Below are 23,801 nucleotides of genomic sequence, written 5' to 3' on the forward strand. Positions count from 1 at the left end.
TTTTTATTTTCTTCTGTTTGGTTGGATAATTATTTTAAGGAATTCTCGAATTCTTTTTGTTAATTTTTCAAAGATAGTAAAGTTTTGTTCTCCTTGATTATATTCCTTTTGTTTTGAAAAGACATAACTTAATTGAAAATTTCTAATTTTGAACATTAATATATTATTCATACATATCATTTTATTAATACCTTATACATGATGTAGAATCCAATCTCCTTTAGAGCATCCACAACCGTGCTCTTGCCAGCGGCACGGTTGTGGGCGGTACTATTCATGCCTGCTCTCTGGCAAGAGCACAACACCCACAAGGCCACAACTGTGCTCTTCCGCAAGGACGAACACAATTAATTTAATATTCAATTAAACATAAACATTTCCATAATACTAAAATTCATTAAAAAATCACAATAAATATTACAAAATACAAATAAAATAAAAAAGACATAATTAAAATCCTAAAATTAAAAATTACATAATTAAAATACTAAAAATTAAAAATTACATAATTATTGGCTAATATTACCCGAGGAAGACTACTCATCCGGCGGCAACAACCCCAATTGTTTTTGGAGACCCACTATCATGCCCTCGTGCGTTTGAAGTTGCATGGGGGTCATAGTTGACCTATCGGCCATATTGAGTTGGGCCAAAAGGGCCCACAACGAGTTGTTCGGGGGTGGAGGTGGAACAAAGGGTGCGGGTTCGGGGGCGGGGGCGGGGGCCGATGGAGTCGCGGAGCGCCGGCGCTCGGCCACCGCCTTCTTCCTTCCTTGCGGTCGGCGTTGGGAACCGCTTGGTCCGGCGTCGGGGCTACCCAAGTTAGCTCTGGCGAGTTGGCTAGCCACTTCTTCGGAGCCGGAGTCGGATAGGGATACCGACCTTGACCGTTTGAAGGAGCCGCTAGAGGAGGATGTTACGCCTCCCAGATACCTCGGGTGGAACCGCGTTTCCTGCCAAACGTTGAAGTACTTGAACGACTTACCGTTAATGGATTGGTATGTGCTCAGCGCCGCAGTGATGATGTTGACCTCGCTCCGGCCGCTCCCGGCATTCCGCGACTCCTGGAGTTAATAGCCATTGAACTTGCCAATTTCGTCGTTGGCTCGGCCGATGCAGTTGCGCACCATACTCTCGTTGCGCTCGATCTTTCCCGGCGGCCGGTTTGCATTGTACCGGCGAGATACGCGCCACAAAAAGTGATCGCCCGATTGGTTCGTGCCAACCGCCGCATCTTCGGAGATTTCGAAGTACGTCTTGAACAATTTATCCATCTCCGCCGGCATGTACGGTGTGCGGACACCGCTGCCGCGAGTAGGAGCTTGCGGAGGTTGGGAGGGGGCGGTCGGCCTAGGCTCCGGTGTCCACCCGTATCGTCCTTCGGAAGCACCTTGGTCGTCGATTGGGTATGGACGGTAGCCACCCGGAACGGCCGAATCTTGGGTTTGAGGAGGGGCCGAATATTTCGTTTTCGGACTAGGAAACGGTTGTGAACCGAACCATTCGGGGTTCCAACCGTGGGAGCCTGTAGGGTTATCGCCTTGGCCGGACATAGTGATGTTGTAGGGTATGAGAGAATGGAGATGAAAATGAATATGGGAGATTGAAGATGAGAATGGAGATGAGAGAATGATGATGAGAATTGTGTAGTTTGATGTGAATTTTTGGAGTGAAATTAGGGATATTTATAGATGAAAGTGTGTATTTTTGGGATAAAAAAAACTAAAAAAAAAATAAAAAGTGGGAAAAAAACGGTTATAAACTAATATAATTTTTTTGGGAAGTGAATTTTTTTTTATTTTTTATCGATTTTTTTAATTAAAAACTGATTTTTTTAAGAAAAAAAAATTATTTAAACCCAACGGCTATGCCATTGACGAATGAGGGCGCGCCACGTCAGCTGCTCCCTGGCACTGTGCAAGCGCAGCGGCGGCGGGTGGCGTCCGTGCCAGCAGCGCGGACGGCGGTGGCGAGCAGCGCCACCGTTGCAGATGCTCTTAGCACTATACTTTATCTCTCTCTTCTCTTACTTAGTTAATCAAGTATAACTTAAAATTCATGCCAAACCAAATTTTCATATTGTTTAGGGACGAAAGATAGATGTGAAATGCATAATGTGGGCTTTAAAAAGCGGGATTAAATAAAATAGCCAAGAAGCACTTAAAAAGGTACTAGGAAACACAACATTCCATCTGTTTCAGTGGTCTAACTTAAAATTATAGGTTCGCTAAACGAAATAAATAATCACTATCTTAATACGTATAGAGGAGAAGAGAAAGAGAGACACTATACCAATACTGTTACAAATCTGAATGACTCGAGATTTCTAAATTCATGGCCAGAAATCAAATACGAAGACTGATGACTTGCTCGAACTTGAGAGAGCGCTTTCTCATTGCAGTTTTGCCAAAATGTTTCTGATATCTCCAAGTAGAGATATCGCGCGAAAGCAAATTCCCCAGGAAGATCATATCTTCAGCTACCCGCAGCAGTAGGCACAGCAACTGGCTTTGAGTCTTCTGCCTTTTCATGTTCTTTGTTAAGCATCTGCAATCATTTTTTCCAAAATCTCACCAATAGAGAACACAAAGGATTCCCAAACCACAAGCCTATCTGTGCCTATTTCAGGAACATAGCATAACAAGCTTTCACACGGTGGAGTAACCTTGGTATTTTCTAAACTACTAGGAGTACTAGTTTAATGAATTTGCCTAACACATAATAGTCCTACATACTGGACTACTGTAACTCATAAAGGAGTAGGCTAGTTACTAAAAACACATGTTTATTATAGCATAAAAAAGAAGCGTGAGGCGCTAGATAAATTCAGAAACTTTACTTCTACTATCTCAAGCTAGGTCTTGCTCCAATTGTTTATTCAGGATAAGGCAGTATTCCCAATAATACTTTGACTTTGTATGTTACAGCATCATGGATAAAAGCACAAGAAGCCACAAGACAAGTGCTACTATTTATTAGGACAAGTTTAGAAGATCACACAAATCTGATTGTTTCCCATTGTTAACAGGGTTAAAAACTCTTACCATAGTAAAACAAGACATTAGAAAAACCATCTTACCTTGTTATTAATCAAATTGTGGAGAGCAATCACACTTCTGATAAGAGATGACAGATATATGACCAACATCATGTCATTTGTTTTCACTGTAAACAAAACAAAGATCCGATACTACATTAGAAAAAAACTTGAAAACATCATGAACAAACTTGTCAATGAAGACGTGAAATAAATAAACCTGCTCATCTGTTTTACCTGCAAAAGATTTCACGAGTTCAGACACATTTAGGTTAGGGAGAAGGTTGAATACATCCTGCAGACATTTTTCAAGGCGAGGCAACAAATTGTTTAGCGAGAGAGGAGAAATATAAATCTCATATATAAAACACACAGAGTAATGCAATACTCGTACCTGGAGATGATAGAGGATTTCATGATTCAGAGGGAGCTTTTCTTCGATAACCAGATCGAGATAACTTCGAATTTCTTTCAGTCGAGCATCCAAACCCTTCAGAGCAGCAAGTTTTCCAGTCACCTGAACATGATAGAGATAGACATGATTATTCAAGAATACAGCAAAATATAATCAGGACACTAAAAGGATATAAGGGGGGAAAAAAGAACCTCTGTAGCAAGAGTGCTGATGGTTGTGTCTTTCACATCTCTTAACAAGTGTTCCACTCCTATAGAACGACAATCGAAAGCATTAGCAGTTTTAGGTGAACCGAATGACCTCTAAATATCTGATCTCAAGTGCAAAGTAAGGGTGGAAGGCAGTTGGAAGTAAAACATGCTTGGCGATGAAACAGGGAAAGCAAGAACAGAATAAAAGGCAAGTTTCTGTTGAGGTGCATACCAATTTCTTCAACTTCATGGGCAGCAATTTCTGAAGGAACATGCACAAAGACATTTTGGCTTTTCTGAGTGGCATTCTGCAAAAATATCCAAACAATTAGATCAACCTACTCAATTAATCAGAATAATGATAAATTGTGTCTTTGTAGTCTTCATTTTTCATTTCCTGTCATGGTATGTCTGGATGCATCAATAAACACACAGCGCCATTTTCATCATACCTCTTTAACTTCCTCAACAGCATAATATGCTTTTGTAGGTATTCCAAGCTCTTTTGGCTGAACGTCAATGATCACCAGTACAGGAGTAGAAACATAGCTGCAAGAAGAAATGATCAAAGTAATCAAGTGTAAAGAAAAGTTAAACATTGATGGCCAACAAGGAAAGCACCAGCTAAGATGGAAAGTTCCATCTTAAATTTCAGTAACTGCTAGAAAATGATGTAAAGTTGGAAAAAAACCACTTAATCTCAAGATTCTCAACCAAGCTGAAAGCATACATGAGCTAGATGGGGATTCCCTTTTCAGTTTTATCTAAACAAATACTCCCTCCACTTTTTTTCCCAAAACTAAAGGAAATGTGATATCTTTTGTGAGACAAACTAAAAAGGAAAGTGTGACATCTATTTTGGGACAAGAGGAGTAAAAAAGAGGAAAAATGATTCATGAAAATGCACAAGGTAAACAGAATATGTAACAGTTCAAAAGACTAGAAAATTTGAAATAAAACACTTAGGAACCAACAAAGAATTTGTGGCATCTGTTGTGAAATTTTCTGAAGTCAGCAATCACATTCTTAACAAAATCTTCCAGGAACCAAATTACAGCTAAGGAACGAAGAATATGATAAAAGATACAAACAAAGACAAAAACAAAGGCAAATTTCATATCCTCTCAGTAAGAAACAAAATCTTCATAAGAAACGATAGTATTGTTTCTGAAGTCAGTAAAATAAAGCGCAAGGTATGATCCAACATCAGTTGACAGACAACTTACCAATCATACAATCCTTTCAATACTAATACCATACATACACCTCAGATTTCACAAGAAATTAACATATTCTTAGCTGCAAGCAGAGCTATTAAAACACAAACAAGAATCATCAATTTCCAAGCATCCCACCAATGAAGATAAATAAATAATAGAACAACATCATTGTGAATTGGGACAGAAATCATACTCACTGAAAAGTCCATGAATATTTAGGTCATTCTCCTTCAGTTTAGGGCCGGTGCTATACCAACCAACTACGTGCTCCTTGGCTGACAGAAGCAATAGAAACATAAGCTTGGAGATGAGTTGAACAAGCAAAATGTGTTAATCAGAGGTTCTGAATGTAGAGTCTTGGAATATCACATACCATTTATTCTTCTAAACATGGAAAACATCGAATCATGGTAATTATGATCAAGGAACCAGATGCTGGGGTCTCTGTCATCTTCTTCAAAAGGGACTGTTTATACCATACATATATATCAGTTGGATGCTGTTAGCAGTATTTATACAGAGAAGGGAACATAATAAGCAGCTTGGAAATCGATAAGTAGCACACGGTGAGTGAAAGTACAGCTAATTCAACTACAATTTTGTATCTCTCTGATAATCCTCTTTCCATTCCATTTTTGTGCCATTTTTACTTTCACACCTCCCCATAGTCAAATATACTACCCCCTCCATCCCAAGGTGGTTGAGCCGTTTTCCTTTTTTGGTTGTCCCAAGATAGCTGGGTCATTTCCTTTTTTGACAAAAGGTCTATCTTCTTTCATACTTTACTCTCTCTTCATCTCTCTTACTTTACACTCTCCACTTTATCCTTTAGAGCATCCACAATAGACATAGGCTAGCAATAGCTTAGCCAAAAACTCATCCAGCCACATCATCATGCCCGTCCCACAGTCTAGCAATAGCCTAACCAAACAACAACCTAGCAATAGGCTAGCAATAGCCTAGCCCAGTCAACGCCCTAGCCCAACAAATAAATTGACAAATACTAATAATTCATTTTAATTGTTGGTGTTTATCAAATATTAAAAAAATGAAGTGCAATGAATTGTAAATATATAGTATAAATAAAAAAAATTTAAAATAAAAAATAAAAAATAAAAAAAATTCGGCTAGCCGATCGCTCGCCGCGCAATAGGCTACTAGCGACCGGCTAGCTGGTTAGTCCACGCCCTAGCTCTAGGGCGTTGGTTTTTTGTACGTCGGGCTAGCCTAACGCAATAGCGGACTAGCCGAGCGCCCTAGCCGCACGCCGGTGGCTAGGGTGTCGGCTAGTCAGCTATTGTGGATGCTCTTACCACATCAATTTCTTAAATCTCGTGCCCAAAATAAATGCCCCAATTACCTTGGGGCGGAGGGAGTAGAATATTTCGAATAATGATTTTCAGTAATCAAGCAATTATCATCTGAATTGTATTTCCAGTCCAAATCTGAGGTTATATTCAGTTCCATTCAAAATCCTTCCTCGCAACTGATCTAATGCCCTACCAATTTAATATACAGGATAGCCAACTCTAGAGCCCCCAATTAAATCCAACACAAAACCCTAAACAAATCTACGTTCAAACACGCCATAAAAACTCATTTCTTAACCTACAAGCAAGCCCTCACATACAAAATAAAAAATTGAAATGAAGTTAGAAATAAAAAAACGTATGAAATAGAAAGGGAAAACTGACCGGCGTAGCTGTTGGTGACGTCCACCGTGCCCTTGAACGAACTCCCAAGGAGAACACCGACGACGCGCTTCCTGGTGTCACGCGCCACCCGATTGTAGTGATCGACGATGCTGAGCAGCACCAGAGGGTGCACGACCACCTTGTCGATCGGCCGGGAGGAAATCTGCTGCGATTTTATGACGTCCATTCCAGATTTCTTGAGCTGGGGTTTTGGTTTGGGACGAAAGAGGAATTCGGTCTTCCTTAATTTGTTTGTGTGTTTGTATTTTGTTTTCTATTAAATACTACTCCAGTATATCCTTTTATAAATGGGTTAAGTTAAGCCGAATAGATTTTCTGTGGGTTGGGCCTCAAATCGTGTAGCTTATACTACTACCTCATTTTGTTTTCCTTTGTAGGAATATAACCCAAAAACAATTTATACCAATATATGAATATTATACAATTACTTATTTAATTCGTTCATAATTAAAAGTTTTATTGTTTTTATTTTAAATTTTTTAAATAATTAATCATCTCTTATTTTAGATAAATTTATCTCTTTAATAAGATAAGTCTCTTTCCGTACTAATAATACTTCAATCACTTTTTTATTTACCGATATTTTACATTAAATTTCTTTATAAGAGAAGGTCAATGTAATTTATATCCATTTAAACATTGGTTATATTATGAATTAATGACATGCTTGTGCTCGGTTGATTATTAATAGACTAGCTCTAGGGAATAGGGTGATTAGCCACACTCTCAATTTTCAACCATAAAATATAACAATATTTTACTCCCTCCGTCCCACTCAAGATGGCCACATTCTTGAGTGACACGAGATTTTAGGAAGTGTTGTTAGGTGGAATAAAGTAGAGAGGAAAAAAATTGTTGATGATTTTAATGAGGAGAGAGGAGAGATGAGGTTATTTCTAAAATTGAAAAGTGGTTATCTTGATTGAAACAAATAAAAAAAAGGCAGTCATCTTGAATGAGACGGAGGAAGTAAAAATTACAAGTGTTGACATAGTAGAGGTGGGCAGGTGAATTATTATCATGACCATTTGGCATTTGACAGCCAAACAAAACATGTTACAGATGATTCCAAAAACCAACTTACCCACCTTTTTTTGTGTCATTTGATATTTTCAAAAGCCTCTCTTTTATATTAGCATTTATCCCATCACAATCTTGGCAATCTCCAACACAGATGATTTAATACATACAGCAAACTAAACAAAACAGAAAAGAGTGGAAAATTACAACATGGACTTGTTTTTTCTGTCTCTCTCTCAATATTGTTTCTTCAAACAAATTTAATGCAACAAGTTGAATGATCAAAAGGCAATGCTTTCATGCTATGGGACAAAGAAGATCACTTGTTCTTGAATGGGATGGCTCTGATCACCACCACATGATATAGAGCCGCGAGGGCCGCTCCGATGAATGGTCCGACCCAAAAAATCCACTGCAAATTTATCATAAAAAAGTAATTGGAATCAAACGAAATAACAAAATTAGACAATTAATGGGACAGGAAGGAGTAATAGGTTACATGATCATTCCAAGCTGCATCTTTGTTGTAGATGATGGCTGCTCCAAGACTTCTGGCAGGGTTAATACCAGTTCCTGTAATAGGAATTGTTGCCAAGTGAACCAAGAAAACTGCAAAGCCAATTGGCAATGGAGCCAATATCTGCAAAAAAACATCATCATAAAAAAACATAAGACTTAATAAATAAATTAGTAGTCCTAATTAATTAAAAATTGCACATACGGGAACATGGGAGTCTCTGGCGCTCCGTTTGGCATCGGTGGCAGAGAAGACAGTGTAGACGAGCACAAAAGTCCCAAGTATTTCAGCTCCTAGGCCGTCGCCCTTAGTGTAGCCATGGTTGACGACGTTGGCACCGCCGCCCTTGGTCATGTAGAGCGTCTTATGAAAACCCTTGACCACACCGGCACCGCAAATGGCCCCCAGGCATTGCATCACCATGTAGAACACTGCCCGTGTCAGCGACAATTTTCTCGCTAGGAATAGTCCCAAAGTTACCGCAGGGTTGATGTGTCCACCTGCAATATTATTTCCACCTCAATATTCATAACCTTTTTCTTCTTGCCTATAATTGTTTTTTAGTCCCAATAATTCTCTTATTTATTTTTTACTATTATATTTTACTCTAACAAACTTTTTCCAACTTACTTTTTCAAAATCAAATAAAAGTCGAGGACATTTAAAGTTGAGTTATTGTCAAGAATAGGTTGAATGAAATGACCGGAAATTCCGGCGGTGCAGTAAACGAGAGCGAAGATCATGCCGCCGAAAGCCCATGCGATGCCCTGAATCCCGACGGAGGCACACTTCGAAGGGGAGTTCTGAACACCCATGACGGTGAGGATACTGATGTACAAGAAGAGGAAAGTGGCGATGAATTCGGCGATCCCGGCTCTGTAGAAGGACCAGGAAGTGATCTCGCCGGGCTCGAACAAGGGGGCCGGCGGCGGCTCCTTGTAGTCCTTGTCCTGAGTCTGCGCCGCCGTGCCAATCGGCTGCCTCTCCGGGAACTTGTTGGCTCCAACTCTCACATCCTCTTCCTTGTTCTCCATTATTATGTCTTTGGTCGTGATGATTTGTGGATGAATTTGTGAGTTGTGAATTTGTGATGGTATGCTTTTATAGTAGTGAAGGAGAGGAGTGGGACTTGTTTGTTTTTTTTTGTCAGTATAAAACAAACCGACCATCAATCATATAAGAGTTTTTTTTTTGTTTGGGTATATGCATTTTAGTAATCTCTCCGTCGTATAATAGGAGTCATATTTAATGTAAGCATGGATTTTAAAAAATGTAAAAAATAAGTAGATTGAAAAAAGTTAATGGAATATGAAATCCATTTTTTATATTAATTTTATAATAAAATATTAGTGAAGTAAGTTTGTGGAATTGCTTATCATTTATGAAAAAAGTAAAATATACTCCCTTCGTCCATGATTTAAAGAACCATTTTACCATTTTAGTTTGTCCACGATTTATAGAACCATTTACTTTGTTCTACTTTTAGTATGTGGACCACACATCCCACTAACTTATTACACTCATAATCCAAACTTTAAATGAGCCTCACATTCCACTCACTTTCTCATTTACTTTTCTTCATAAAGTCAAATAATTTCTTAAAATCCGTGGCGAGTCAAAATGCCTCTTTAAATATTGACGGGGGAGTAACTCTTATGATCGAAATAAAAAACTGTCACTCTTATTATGAAACGTGGAAATGATATTGGTTGAGTTGGTGAAAGCAACATGGGTAGCCCAGCTGGCACAAGGAGAGCCATCAAATTGTTAAAACGTTTAATTTTGTGGTGATGGATAAGAGCGGAATTCAATAATAGTGGTGACGAGAGAGGGCGCCGCCCAGCCTACATATGAACTCTCACTATAACAACAAAAAATATTGGCAAAAAAAATATACTTTTTAATGCTATTAAAAAATTAATTAGTGCGTTTAATTATACCTTCTTAGTAAAATGTCTTTATTGTTAGTGTTTCAATTAAAATTAGTAGATACAAATAGAAGAGTCCTTAAAAAATAAAATATTATGATATTTGTCTTCAATTTTGGGACACTTTCTTTTGCAATCTAAATTATGATTCTTTTAAAAAATTTTAAAATGCTAGTAATTACGTATCAAGTTTTGTATCCTTAAAAATAATTTTTTTTAATGCTCGTCTTTTTCTATTTTGTCAACGCGTGGCCCGTGGGGACTAGACAATACCGCAAATTCCACAGTATGGTCACAATTTGGTATGAGCAGTGATGCCCGTGACGAAAAATTAGAATATACTAGTACTAATTAAATTGTTTAATTTTCATGAAATACCTAAAAAAGATTAACATCTCCCAGCTGGGGAAAATGAAAACTATACTTAAAAAAATGTTTTGCCACTTTAATTTATATAACATTGGCAGTTATTAGGATTGATCTTCAAATTTATTTCTTTATTTTTCTCTATATTCTGCATGCTACATTAATTAGCTGTCTTTGGTGGTGTTTGGTTTCTTAGATAAAATAGTACTGATATACAATTTAGGATAGAGTTGTGAGATTATTTTAGTCATAAGGGATTAGCTATGACTAATTATCCCATGATTATCTATCTAAGATTGAGTTGTAATATTGAATCTCATGAACCAAACACGCTACATATTTAATCTCGGGATACAATATTGCAAACCGAACACCCCATTTGTGTATATTGAATATTGGTATTGCGAATATGCTTTGGCTTTGAAGACCTCGTTTTCACGTCAATCGCTAACTGATAATGAAATTTATTAGTATATAATTAGGTCTGTATTAATTAATGTATAGTTATATTAGTAGTATGATTCTCTTATCTATCCTTTCTTCGTTGCCCCACATGCTAATTATCATTTCCTTCGTTGATGAGCTGCTAATAATTACATGTATAATGTAGAGCTGCCAGCTCGCATCCCTCGATGGATAACCAATGATTGACTTCTTATTTTGCTAATTAACTTTATATGAAGTGATAATTAAATTTATTTATTAGTGTTTTGTTCCTTTTTATATGTGACCATGAGAGGATAATATAGATCAATTAGTGGGAGTATTATGTAAGCCGTCATAATTAAATAGTGGGAAAGATAACCTTGAAAATTAGTTTGATGAATGCCCCTAGCTAATTTCTCAAGTACAGTACAAAATTGGTTGTTGAATGTCATTTTCTATATTACTTTATCTTGGAAAATGTTTGCCAACGAAATTTGGTCTAATATTTACTGTAAAGTTTATTTTCCATTTCCATTATTGCTAAAGTTTTGTTTACTTCCGAAGTTAATAGGGATGATTCATCAACTCCATTTATTTACTAGAGTAATCTACATGTTTACAGCCTATACCCACCCATGATGCACGTATGTGGTTCCTATATTTTAATATTGGTTCTCATATAGCATCTCCATCTATACTTTTGCCAAAGTGCATAGATGTAGGCTCAGATCCACTTTTATTTATTTTTTACTCCTTGTTCTTCCATAAAAGCACAACACTCACATCCATGCTCTTCCGCAAGAGCATGTTCAAGGGTCCCACCATTCTATTATTCAATTTAAATAAAAACATTTTCATAATATTAAAATGCATTAAAAATACCCGAACTACTATTACAAATTAAAAAAAAATAAAAATTACATAATTAAAATCCTAAAAATTGAAAATTACATACTTAAAATCCTAAAAATTATAAATTATTATTTCTTTCTGCCATATCTAGGCATGCACAAACCGGCCCGGCCCGCCGGTTAACCGCCGGTTCGTGCCCGCCGGTTCATGAACCGGAACCGGGCCCGGAACCGGCGGTTTGAACCGGCAGGCGGGTTGAAGGGTCGGAAGGGCCGGTTCAGGTTCGGCAATATATTGAACCGTGAACCGGCGGTTCAAACCGCCGGTTCAAAGGGTCGAACAGTGTTTCGTAGGTTAGGGGTTCGTAGGGTTCGCGTAGGGGTTTAGGATAGCCGTTGGAACCGGCGGTTTGCGGGGTAAACCGCCGGGTTGAGGGGTAAACCGGCGGTTTGTCGGGGTAAACCAGCGGTTTGTCGGGAGCCGGTTTCCGACGGTTCCGGCAACTTTTCAGAGGCTAGGTCGTAGGGTCAGTGTTTAGGCCTGCAAAACCGGTCATAAACCGCCGGTTTTCGGTCAGAAACCGGCAGTTTTCTGACGCAAACCGTGGCGAACCCGCCGGTTTAGGGTTGAACCGCCGGTTTCGGCGGTAAACCGGCGGTTCACGGCAGATTTCAAAATTTTTTTTTTCATCCAATTTTACTCCTATAAATACCCCACTTCTCCTTCATTATTCCTTGCCCCATTCCTTGAATTTTCGGAATTTCATTCTCAATCTCCATTTCTCTATTCTCTCCTCATTCTCTCTAATTGCGCAAGTTTAATTCTACACTTTCTACTCACTACTATATTTGTTGTGCTCATAATTTACCACTTCTTTTATACTTCATACATATTTCATTCCAAGTCCATATTACTTTTCATTTATCAATATATTCAATATGTCTTCTTCTCGTGGTGGATCGGGACGTGGTGATCGGGGCAAGGGAATAGCCCAAGATCAAAGCACTACGCGTCCCTCAAAATCTCGACGACCTAGTCGTCGAGATGTTATGGAAGAGGTTTCCCGATTGGCAGCCGAACGCATGCAAGTAAGTAATGAAAAATTTGTTTTCCAATTCACATGCACAAAATTTCATTAATTTTTTTTTTGCGTTCATACTTTTAAATTCTACGTACATAATATTTGTAGATGGAAGAAGATCATAGGACCGCCATGCTACTTGCTGAAATGCAACAAGGTGGGGGTAGGGGAGGTCGTTCCCAACAAGATGAGGAGTTCGACGTTACTATATCGTCGGACTCGGACAACAACGAGGATAGATCGCATTCTCGTATTCCTTCTAGCACCGGCGGAAATGAGGAGATGCCTCCCCCTGCACCCACTAACACGGCAAAAGCTTTGAAATCGGACATTTTTATCAAACACTACAAGAAGGTCCCGGTGGTGATTCCAAGTCCTCACGATCCGAACTCTCAAGAAGAGACTTCGGACTTTCATGTTTACTGCAACTATTGCGATAAAGTGTACAAATGGCCCGCCGGTGGTGGATATGGCACCCTCCGTCGCCATTTAGTGGCAAAGCATCCGGTAGAATGTGGCACTGCCTCTACCCAAAGCCAACTAAACTTCCAACCAGCCGACTCGGGTTCGTCAGGTGCGCCTCTATTTAAATATGATAAAAAGAATTTTGATGATACAAAGACTAGATGGGCGGCTATGAAGCATATGCCCTTTAATGTTTTTGATGACAAAAGTTTTGAGGTTACTATGCAAAGTGGGTTGAATGTAGCAATCAAAAGAATAGGTAGAATGACCGTGCAACGATCTACCGTTCGGCAGTGCTTGGAGAAAAAGGTAGAATTATCACGTTATTTAGTTAACATGGGCCACAGGGTGAACATTTGCTCAGATGTTAGGACGGATTGTTTTAACCGTCATTCATACATGGGTATTACGGTTCACTTTGTGGACAACAGTTGGACTTTGAACAAGCGTTTAATTGGTTTTAGAGAATTTGAAAGTCCACACACTGCACCCGAAATTGCTTCTTTGATTATACAAGTGTTGAATGAGTTTCAGTTATGCAACAAGATATTTTCTATTGGTTTTGATAATGCAACTGCCAACACCGCAAGTATTGCCGATTTGATTGCGGCTTGTACACCGGTAATTAGAGGTAAGTATTTTCATCAAAGATGCATTTGCCATATTTTAAATTTATGTGTACAGGATGCGCTTGAATTATGGCAAAAGCATGTTTCTCCTATTAGAAATGCAGTTAGATTAATCCATCAAAAGCCACCTATTGGCAAAGCATGGAAGAAATATTGCCATCAAAAGAATGTCAGGTACACGAATTTTACTATGGATGTGTCTCATAGATGGAATTCGACATATGATTGTCTGAATTCTACTTTGACACATAAAGATGCTTTATGTGATTTTTATAGAACTAACCCCTACCGTGATTTATATCTTTCGCATAGTTGTTGGGATAACAGTTTGGCTTTATTTAAATTGTTCAAATATTTCAAAAATGCTACTGTTGAATTGTCGGGTGATTATTATTGCACTGCTGTTCGTGTTTTGGAGCATTGCATGTACATATCCCTTGGTTTTAAAACTGCAATGAAAAATGCTTCCTCTTCTCCCGAGTTAATGTGCGTTTTGTATTATATGATTGAAAAATGGCTCAAGTATTTCAGTGAGATTCCTAACGTGTTTTTGATTGCAAAGGTATTGGATCCAAAATGGAAATTAGCAGGTACCTCTAGAATTTTAGATTTTTATTATAACAATTTGAGTTCAATTGATCTTGGTCCCCTTCAAGCAATCCAATCGGATACCAGTGACGAATTTGGAGTCGACCTCTCAGAAACCTTTCAAATAAACCTCCCGAACCGGTCAGTTGTGCAACAAAACCTCGAGTATAACTTGCGCTCTCTCTACACCGAATATGAAACCAAGTATAACACCACTCACCAAGTCAGAAGACCCCCTCCTCCACAACATAACTATGGCTTTGCATTTCAAGCCGATTATGATGACCCCGACGCGCAATCCCAACTAGCCGACCTATACAACTACAGCACCGGCGGAAGGTCCTCAGGTATGGTCAGTGAATTAGATTTATATTTTGAATCACTCTTTTCCTTTGGTGATGAAGGTCCTACTCCTCCCGCCCAAATCGACATCCTCGATTGGTGGGGAACCCACGAGAAAGATTTTCCCATCCTTGCTTCAATGGCCAAGGAGATTTTTTCTGTTCCGGCTTCCACCGTCGCCGTCGAGTCCGCTTTTAGTGTTGGCTCGCGCGTTTTGGATGAATCAAGAAGTAAGCTCTCGGCGAAAAATATGGAAGCCGTGATGTTACTTGATGATTGGGCCAAAGCTGACGTCCGAGAACAAGAAAATGATTGGAATGATCGTCAAGAGGGATCACAAGATGAATTCACCGGGGATGAAGATTAGGCCAACCGTCAACCGCCGCCGGCCAAGCCAAATAGGTAAGTAAGGTAAGAGAACTACGTGGACTTTGATTTCCTAATGCAAATGAGCAATTGGGATACGTAGGCACCTCATTTAATTTAAGTTGAGCTCAAGTCTTTTTTCTTTTATTTCTTTTTTTCCCATTAATTCCTACTTTAAAAATATGCAAATACAATTACATAATTGTATTTGTATATACTCTAGTCGATGAAGTATATTTCTCTATACGGCTAAATGAGGGAAACTTTTGACAATTCTACTATAATTGTTGATTGTTAGACGAAACTCAACATTTAAAGTTGAATTGCTAAAGGTGTCCTTAATTTAGTTATGTAGAAAGATCTTCTTCCCCGGTTAAGAGTATATATATAATACACTTATACGTTTAAGAACTTCAACGTCGTTTCTTGTCATTTGTAATTAGTTCTTCACTAGTAGTCTCATTTGTATTTAAATTTTATTTAAGACTTCAAGACCGCCATATGTTTTCAATTTGTAATTGTTGTAACTTGTAACGTGTAATTTGTAAACATGCAATTTCAATAAAATTGCAACTTTAGCCGTATTTTTTTTCAATTTTATTTACTCACATTTCATACAAAAACAAACTTGAAAAGTGTAATGTAATTTGATTAAAATTGAAAAGTTGAAAAATGCAAAAAAAATTGAACCGGAACCGGAACCGGAACCGCCGGGAGCTAGGCGGGCCGGTTCAGGTTCATGGATTTCTCGACCCTTGACCCGCCGGTTCGGGCCCGGAACCGGCGGTTCCCGACCCTTGTGCATGCCTAGCCATATCCTTAATAGCAGGTTGGCTGCACTTACAACCGAAATGGAAACAAAGCGTTACTTAAAATCCTAAAAATTAAAAATTACATAATTAAAATCCTACAAAGAAGACTAGTCCGATGGCGGTATCCCCAATTGTTGTCGGAGACCTCGTATAATTGCATGATGTGCATTGAAGTTGCTCCTTCTTGTATTCGTAGTACACACGCAATGTAATGAAAAATAATCGCAGATTGATCAAGAGGACGTCGACCAACTAATAAGGCGACTCCTAAAAATCTATCTACGTGTCGTTGGGCGTGCACGAACCAGAACGAGGACTTCCAAAGCCTTAACCCACAGTATTATTAATTAGTAAAGGGAAGTAAGGGTCGAATCCTACAGAGATGAAGATGTTTCAGCATGTGTCGTAGACATTTTGGGATGGCTGCTGCCACGCAAACTAAGTGGGGTAAGTTTTTATCTACTTGACTGAGCGCGCAAAAGAAGAGTTCTAAATGATCAACTGGATTTAACTATGCGAAAACATGACTGAACCACTACTACTGCTAACTGATCAATCGGATTTGACAAAAACGGAAAGTACACTGCGAAACAGAAAAGTAACTGGGACCACCTCCCTAATTAATGCGCTGGCAAATAAAGTTGGAAAAGAAACGACTAAAGCTAAAGGTGACAAAGACTTGCTCTCCTAACTAACTACGAACGTCTTCTTCCTCAAACAAACAAGCTAAACTAACAACTCAAACATGACAGATCGAAAACAGAGCATGTAGTGAAAAACAAGAAATCAACAAACTAAAACTAGATCCATGAAATTCCAACCGATTAAACAACAAATCAACAATAACTACTCCATTTCCATGCAAATCTAAACACGTAAATGCAGATCCAACGTAAAGCAAACACCAAACATCTAAATCTAAGAAATCGAACAACGATTAAAACGCTAAGAAACTAGATCTAAGAAATCTGACGATAATCAAATGGAAGGAAACACATACAATACATAATTGAGCTTGCCAACATCAGATCTAACCGAAACTCCAACAGAAAACTTCATTTGAACAGTTATTCCACAAAATCTCAGATGCGCATAACAACTTAACAGTTCAAAGTAACAGGATCCAACTGGAAATGTAACTTGCAAAGAGTTTAAACTAAGGAAGCTTAGAAATCACAAAAACTTAAGAATTTGTAGCTGAAAACATAAATAAAAACGATAAAAGAACGATTGTAGCGACTCCTCGGTGCTTAAGAACATCAAACGAACATCGGATTTTTGCTAAACTAGGCTCTCTCCTTCCAAGTTAGGAGGTAGAGAGTATTCTCATGGTGGAACTCCTTCTCTTCTCCCTTCTATCCTTCCTTCCCTATGTGTTGTATCTCTCAGTGTAGAATGTGGAACTGAGTGTGTGTGTCGAGGTTTCGAGAGCTCTGCATGATGATTTTCCTTCAGGTTCCTCCTCCTTTTATAGGACGACTTCAGCTCCAATCCCTAGGGCATATTCTCCATGATTTGGCATTATTACCCTTACAGAAAAGGACAACTTTGTAGCGCCATCAATAGTGGATCTGCTTGATCAATCCGCAAGGCTGGCTGGCATGGTCATTTCATCTTCGCCCACTTGATCAGTTTGCAACGCTTTTTAGCCATTTTTCCCATCTGCGTTCAATTGATCAAGGCGCACCTACTGTTCGGCCAACCTGCTATTCTGCACACTAAAAACTTATCTTTTCCTGCGTTATCTCCCCAATATGGTATATCAACCACCATTAAAACTATGCATGAAACGAGCCTTATCATGCATCAAATTGCTTGGGAGTCATCCGACACGTATCAGCGCCGGTGGCTTGATACAAAATGGTCCACAACGAGTTGGTGGGGGGGTGGAGGTGGCACAAAGAGGGCGGGTGTGACGCCCCGGAATTTCTTTCCTTTTGTTATGGATAATCTGAATTTATTAGACTAATTAATCCTCGCGTGGAGGGCGTGTGAACGTAGGATTTCCGTTGTAATTTCCATCGTGGAATAAAACAAGTTTTGTGAAGGAAACAAGTACAAGAATTGTCCTCTAGCATAGAAGTAAAAGATATGTTCCCATTAACAAATTCCATGTGGAGATGCAAATTACATGATTAAGGAAGATGCTAATAGTACATGCTTACATGTATGAAATGGACAATACAAATCTCGGAAATTACTAAAGTAATATAGAAAACAAGAGCTTCAAGAAGAAGTCTTCTTTCTCTCTTCCCCTCAACCCTCCCTCTCGATTGATGCTCCATAAGACACCAAGCTTGGACAACTTGCCCTACAAGTGAAACATCAAAATAGGTATGAGATTTTGGCTTCACAAGACTCAAGGTGGAGGACTTATTCAAAATAGTAAGTATGCAATCTTTGTGACACATCACCAAACTTGCAAAAAGAATAGGAACAAGAATGAGCAAAGGATAAGCTCATCACCAAGGGCCTTTTTAAGGCAACAATAGATTTCCACACCCTTCAAACCGAGACTAGGAGGCAACTAAGAGGGGGGCAGCCCCAAGGCTTGCATCAAATAGGTAAGATTCCCATAAACATAAAACTCAAAAGGAGGCTGAGCTTGAAGCCGAAAGTAGGAGCCCCAAAGCTTACACAAATTTGGTATGATCAACATACTTATCAAGCTCAAAAGGGAGCTAAACTTGTAACCAAGAATAGGAACATCAATGCCCAAGTTGCTGCCATGAGAGGCCAAGGAATTGCCTATAAATACCACCGTCACCCCCCTCCCATCCACACTTTCTCTCGGCCCCAAGGCTCTCGGATAACAGAGGCGACGGAGGGAGGAACGGGCAGCGCGAGGCAGCGGCAGAAGAAGGCAAATCAAGTTCACCGAACCGAGGTAACCTCCACAAGACCAACCTTTGCATCATATAGAACAACCATAGTATTTAGCCAAGAACTTAGATTCGCAATAGGATTTTCACAACATAGGATGAAGCATATCAATCAATGCTCAACAAAAACGTACAACACATAACAACACAGACTGCTTGAAACGAACATCGAGTGGCAGACGTCGATGCCGTCAAGCAAAGAACAAGGAGGTTCCGGTGTCGCGGCCTCCGGAAGAGCCGATGGAGGGCGCCGATGAAGCTCCGGCGCCCAGACGAGATGGCGATTTCACCGGAAAACAAAGACATCGAGGGAGAGAGAGAAGAAGTGGCCGATGTGTTCTCCTAATTTAAGGATTTGAAATTTAATCGGAGAAAGGGGGAACTAAAGGAGAGAGGACGATGGGGGCAGTGGCGACGCGTGCCGTGCTCTGCCGGCGACGCAGAGGAGGCGCCGACCGGAGCAGCGGCGAGTGCGTGGTGAATCCGCCTGAGGCGTCGCAGCCTCTGTGACTTCAATTTTGGAAATTTTGGAATAGAAGAAGAAAAGAAAAAAAGGGGAGAGAGAGAATCAGCCGAGATAAATGGGAAAGGGGTCATTAATTGGACTCTCATTCATTTTAGTCTGGGCCGAAGTGATTAGGCCTTTAAATTAACCAAATGGGCTATTTTGTTTTCCAAAGTGGACTACTAATTAATTGGCAGAGGGCCATTTAATTTGTTGAGAAGTGAGACTGCGTAATTTAAATGTTAGTAAATGGACAGGTTTTAATTATTGTTATGTTGGGCTTGGAAATAAATCATGTTTGAAGGGAATTAATTTTAGAAGTTGAGCTTGAAGCTTAATTAATTAATTTTCAAATAATTTACTAAGTCCGGAAACAGGAGATATTGAGGACGGGAGACGCGAGAGCCGACCGGCGTCGCCCCGCGACGCCTTAAGAAAATTCGAAGAAAAGAATTAGAAGGGATTTTTCTCCAAGAATCCATATTTTATTAAATAAGTGCCCAAATATTTATTTTAGAGAAAATAGAATTTCTCCGAAGTTAGTAAAGTGAATAAATAAATTCTGCAGAGTAGTGAAGCCCGAGATAGGATTAAGAAAATCCTATAAGACAAGACTAAGTTATAGGTGATATCCAATAGGATGCATGCATTCTTTTCTCAAGAGAAATAGTCAAGTACTAATTAGCGTGCTACGCTATTTATTTTCAAAGGATAAATTGCACAAGGGCAAGTGAGGCCAAAGCGAGTAATTGAGTTGAGGGATAAGCATACCAGGTGGGCTTTCTTTTAATATCGAGCACTATAGTGTGGATATAAAGCAAATATTTTGAAGTTATGAAATATCATCTTTTCTCAAAAATGGAGATGTGAATTATTTTAAAGTTGTTGTCATGCCATAAAATGTTTGTTTTCGAGACCTGTCTGTGAGGGCTATATGCCGAAAGTTTGGCGATGCCAAAAAAATTTGGTAACGAGTTTGGTTCCCAATAGGACCGCAAATCCTATTCGGAGTTTCGTGCGTGAGCGCTGTGAGCCATCCTAGAGAGAGGTTGGCCGGCGAGGGTGCTTGTGAAGGCGGCCACCTTCACGGCACACTGGATTCTCAGACATGGAGGAATACATCAAGAACTTAGACTGCAGTCGGACTTTTAAGATCACAAAAGAATTTAGTATGTGCGGGCCTTTTAAGAAAACCCCCGTGTGATACTGTTGATAGATGACAACATATATATGTATGTTTTGTTTTCGGCACGTGTCCACTGAGTACTCCTGTACTCAGCCCTGCATGTATTTATAAATGTGCAGGTTGAACGTCAAGAGGAAGGAATATTGATCGGAGTCGATGCTATTAAATAATCAAGTGGATTTCTCTACGATTCGTGTCTTCATACACGAAGTCGTTTAGTGAGGACCTATTCCGCTGTACTTTTGTCAAGTTAGGATTTCAAAGTCTCACCTCCGAACTCTGATTTAGTTGATATGATGAATTATTCTATTTTGAGATCTTGTAATCAAATACTTGGCTTCTAATTTGTGGAATCAATTGATTGGCCTTTCGGCAAGTCCCTTGAGTTCTTTCTCCGTTTCGTTAATTCCGCTTATTAGTCACGGATTTCCCGCTTTTGCTATCATTAGCAAAGTGCGGTCGTGACAGAGTGGTATCAGAGCCTCAGTTTCTTTCCTGCTCTGAGATCCGCACATTTCTTCAGTAAAGATCTAGACTTGTTCACTAGATATTTCCAAGTAATCGACTCGATCAATACTCCAAGACGTTCAACCAAACAAGTTGAAAGATGAAGAAGCGGGAAATTTTGAGATAACTAAAACAAAGTGCGCCGAGAATATTTTACCTAGTCAAGATAATAGAAAGAACTGAGAGGGAATAAGTACTCTCCCTAAAAAATGTAGTTCAAACTGGGACTATGAAGGATGAACCATAAATCCTACTATTGCTTTCCCGAGCAACAATTTTGAGACGATGCTAGATAAGAGTTAATCACGAACGCATGATCTAAGGCGACACGACTTTTGCACAAGAAGAGCTAATGCCCAAATGCGTAGGAGCACGAGAGGGGCAACTGTTGAAGAGAAAGACGAGGAACGGTGCTATAAGGGAATAGCGCAAGATAGATCCTCACTGTGGCCAAGCCACTCATGTAAGATCCGAAAGCAAGTGTTGATCCCATCACGTTTCATGAGACCTTATAGAAACGCTCGATCTGAGATATGAACTTAGTCTAATGACGTTAGATCACACAATATGTGGCTCTAGTTGATGACTTTCCCTACATGGATTTTCGTGCATCGATTCGTTTTCTTTCGAATACCTTCGACGGACTCAAGATATCCCCACCACATGGATGAAATAGACAAATTTAATCAGCAGTACTTACTTGGATTTCCAGAAAATCTCTTTCTTTGAACATCCTTAACGAAAATGCCTTCATGTCTGTTTAACACTATTGATCGACCTGCGTTTTGCAAAGCAGGTTGTCAATACTTTCCTTCTTCTATGAAAGTTGTGACCCATTTCCAGATCATGGTTAAAAATTTAAATTTCAGACACTTTGAGCAATTGGCAATACAAATCAATGTACCACTTCTTATCTTGGGTACATCAGATCGCTATTCACTTCCAGTTTCTATGAGCACGAGCTTTGCTATAATATTTTTTTTTCAGACATGCCGATTAGCGACAACTTTGGTTACTCATCATTAGTACGAGTGAAATATTTACTTCGCAAGCCCAATCGCATCATTACTCTAAAGTTGTTTGTCTTCAGAACCTCAGACCAAGCTCATTTTTTTTCTAAACCTCGTCTTTAATGAATGACGTATTCTTCTTGGAACTCCTGTCAACTCTTGTTATTTTGGAAACATGTATATGACAAGTTCTTTCTTGCAAGACTTGAGATTTTCTCATGTTCAATTCCACCACATGTTTGTTTCATCTGGGAAATTTTTACCATGTCTTCAATGATCGTTAAGACTAGCATACCCACTTCATTCTTAACGAGTTACTTTGGTTGTTACCCCAGAGGTTTATCTTCTTGAGAATTTTCTTGACAACATGCGAATTCTTCAACGTGATTCTATTTTCAATAGCTTTAACATTTTTAGAGGATGGTCAGCGCGATTTCGTGGCAATTGCCTACACTTTCATGTACTACTGCGACTGACTCTTCCAAGCTTTAACATATTTGAGCCATCAATCTATTGTTAGCAAGACCCTCTTGAATCTGAACGGTCAATTGGACCATACTATTTGATGCCTACTATGAGAACTCCAATTTAATTCGTTTCGTCCTATTTCATGGCACATTTCATTTCTTTCGAGAAATCCCCAAGTTCTATAGGTTTGCTTGAAACCTCTTAACCAGTGTGATCTTTTGAAAGAGTCAAACCAGAGAAATCTTCAAGTTTATTTGAGCTTAGTCCTGCTATCCTTGTAAACCAATCATTGCGAGTTGGTGATTTTAATTCACAGGGTCACACTGGAGGTGTTATTTTTGTCACCTTGAGTAAATTTGAGATTTTTTTTTCCAACACAAGGGAATTTTTTTTCAGTACTTTTTCATGCTGAAATCAGTATCATCCAAGTTAAGTCTGTTTGACTAAATTCCCAATGCAAGACTCTCAACAAATGCAATGCCTTGATCCTTTTCAAATACCTAGGAGAAATAAGTCCTGATAGACAGACATGAGTAAAGATGATACAACCTAACGACCCTGTCATGCCGCACGAGTTAGATAAGAATAGTTGATCGATGGATACGAGTATAGCAGATATAAATAAGTGAGTTGCGTGAAATGGAGATTCACACCATGGTTATGCAAGATCAGTTAGAAAGGAAGTACAAGTAGACTCACGGATTACATGTTGACGATTAAGTGCCGACAATAAAAGAGGTGGCGAATTAGAAACTACAAGTGTGAGACCACCGAGGGAAGAAAAATGGAGTCCCCGCAATAGGAAACAAGCACGGATGTCAGTGACGGACTACGACCGGATATTCTGTGATGGCTCGGTACGCACCAGAACAGTTGAAAACTATGAGATTATAGCTGAAAAATGCTGTGCCAGTCTGAGGTACGAGATTCGCAGGGCACTGGCCAGCCATGGAGGACTGTCCTACTCTGAGACTCTGGATAGAGCACTATACATCGAGGCAGCCATTCCGGGAGAGGAAACCGGGCCAGCTGTGAGTCATGCTCCACCCCCGGCTCAGTCCCAAGCACTCAGGGACAAGAGAAAGTGGGAAGGACCACGAGCCCAACCTGAACCTAAGAGGGGAGGGTATGGACCTAGCAAGCCACAGAATGACGGATACCAAGCTACCCCTGGATCTTTCAAGGGGAACATATCAAGGTCCAGTCCATGTCCCAAATGCAACAGACTGCATGGCGACGTTTGCAAGTCAGGGACATATACCTACTTCAACTG

The 23,801-nt window shown here is 39.5% G+C and overlaps 2 protein-coding genes and 2 long non-coding RNA genes across 4 annotated transcripts; 1 reads left to right on the top strand and 3 right to left on the bottom strand.

Moving 5' to 3' along the window:
• Positions 1-2,136: 2,136 nt before the first annotated feature.
• Positions 2,137-6,830, bottom strand: LOC121744395 (26S proteasome non-ATPase regulatory subunit 7 homolog A-like). The gene is made up of 10 exons (XM_042137919.1): positions 6,558-6,830; positions 5,237-5,329; positions 5,057-5,138; positions 4,096-4,192; positions 3,876-3,951; positions 3,644-3,702; positions 3,432-3,554; positions 3,275-3,332; positions 3,080-3,165; positions 2,137-2,547 (listed from the first exon to the last, which is right to left on the bottom strand). Exons 1-10 carry the CDS (start codon positions 6,742-6,744, stop codon positions 2,476-2,478), a joined length of 933 nt encoding a protein of 310 aa, XP_041993853.1. The 5' UTR covers positions 6,745-6,830; the 3' UTR covers positions 2,137-2,475.
• An 857-nt stretch (positions 6,831-7,687) lies between these two features.
• On the bottom strand, positions 7,688-9,239 carry LOC121796774 (probable aquaporin PIP1-4). The gene is made up of 4 exons (XM_042195559.1): positions 8,819-9,239; positions 8,320-8,615; positions 8,098-8,238; positions 7,688-8,010 (listed from the first exon to the last, which is right to left on the bottom strand). The coding sequence occupies exons 1-4, from the start codon at positions 9,147-9,149 to the stop codon at positions 7,918-7,920; spliced, it is 861 nt and encodes a 286-aa protein (XP_042051493.1). The 5' UTR covers positions 9,150-9,239; the 3' UTR covers positions 7,688-7,917.
• An 8,808-nt stretch (positions 9,240-18,047) lies between these two features.
• On the bottom strand, positions 18,048-18,575 carry LOC121796777. Its single transcript, XR_006049783.1, has 2 exons — positions 18,437-18,575; positions 18,048-18,281 (listed from the first exon to the last, which is right to left on the bottom strand). It is a non-coding gene; the product is annotated as an uncharacterized LOC121796777 (long non-coding RNA).
• Positions 18,576-18,756: 181 nt separating this feature from the next.
• Positions 18,757-22,290, top strand: LOC121796779. Its single transcript, XR_006049784.1, has 3 exons — positions 18,757-18,857; positions 20,068-20,131; positions 20,663-22,290. It is a non-coding gene; the product is annotated as an uncharacterized LOC121796779 (long non-coding RNA).
• Positions 22,291-23,801: the final 1,511 nt, after the last annotated feature.

Source organism: Salvia splendens, chromosome 1 (assembly GCF_004379255.2).
Source record: "Salvia splendens isolate huo1 chromosome 1, SspV2, whole genome shotgun sequence".
NCBI lineage: Eukaryota > Viridiplantae > Streptophyta > Magnoliopsida > Lamiales > Lamiaceae > Salvia > Salvia splendens.

What these genes read in the sequence shown, in the direction of transcription:
- LOC121744395 (XM_042137919.1), bottom strand. Translation starts at nt 6,744, where the DNA reads ATGGACGTCATAAAATCGCAGCAGATTTCCTCCCGGCCGATCGACAAG. An exon ending in AAATCCTCTATCATCTCCAG is followed by an intron (nt 3,333 to 3,431) that starts GTACGAGTATTG and finishes AAATGTCTGCAG; the next exon opens with GATGTATTCAACCTTCTCCC. An exon ending in ACTCGTGAAATCTTTTGCAG is followed by an intron (nt 3,166 to 3,274) that starts GTAAAACAGATG and finishes TTTTGTTTACAG; the next exon opens with TGAAAACAAATGACATGATG.
- LOC121796774 (XM_042195559.1), bottom strand. Translation starts at nt 9,149, where the DNA reads ATGGAGAACAAGGAAGAGGATGTGAGAGTTGGAGCCAACAAGTTCCCG. An exon ending in CTGCACCGCCGGAATTTCCG is followed by an intron (nt 8,616 to 8,818) that starts GTCATTTCATTC and finishes ATAATATTGCAG; the next exon opens with GTGGACACATCAACCCTGCG. An exon ending in CCAGAGACTCCCATGTTCCC is followed by an intron (nt 8,239 to 8,319) that starts GTATGTGCAATT and finishes GTTTTTTTGCAG; the next exon opens with ATATTGGCTCCATTGCCAAT.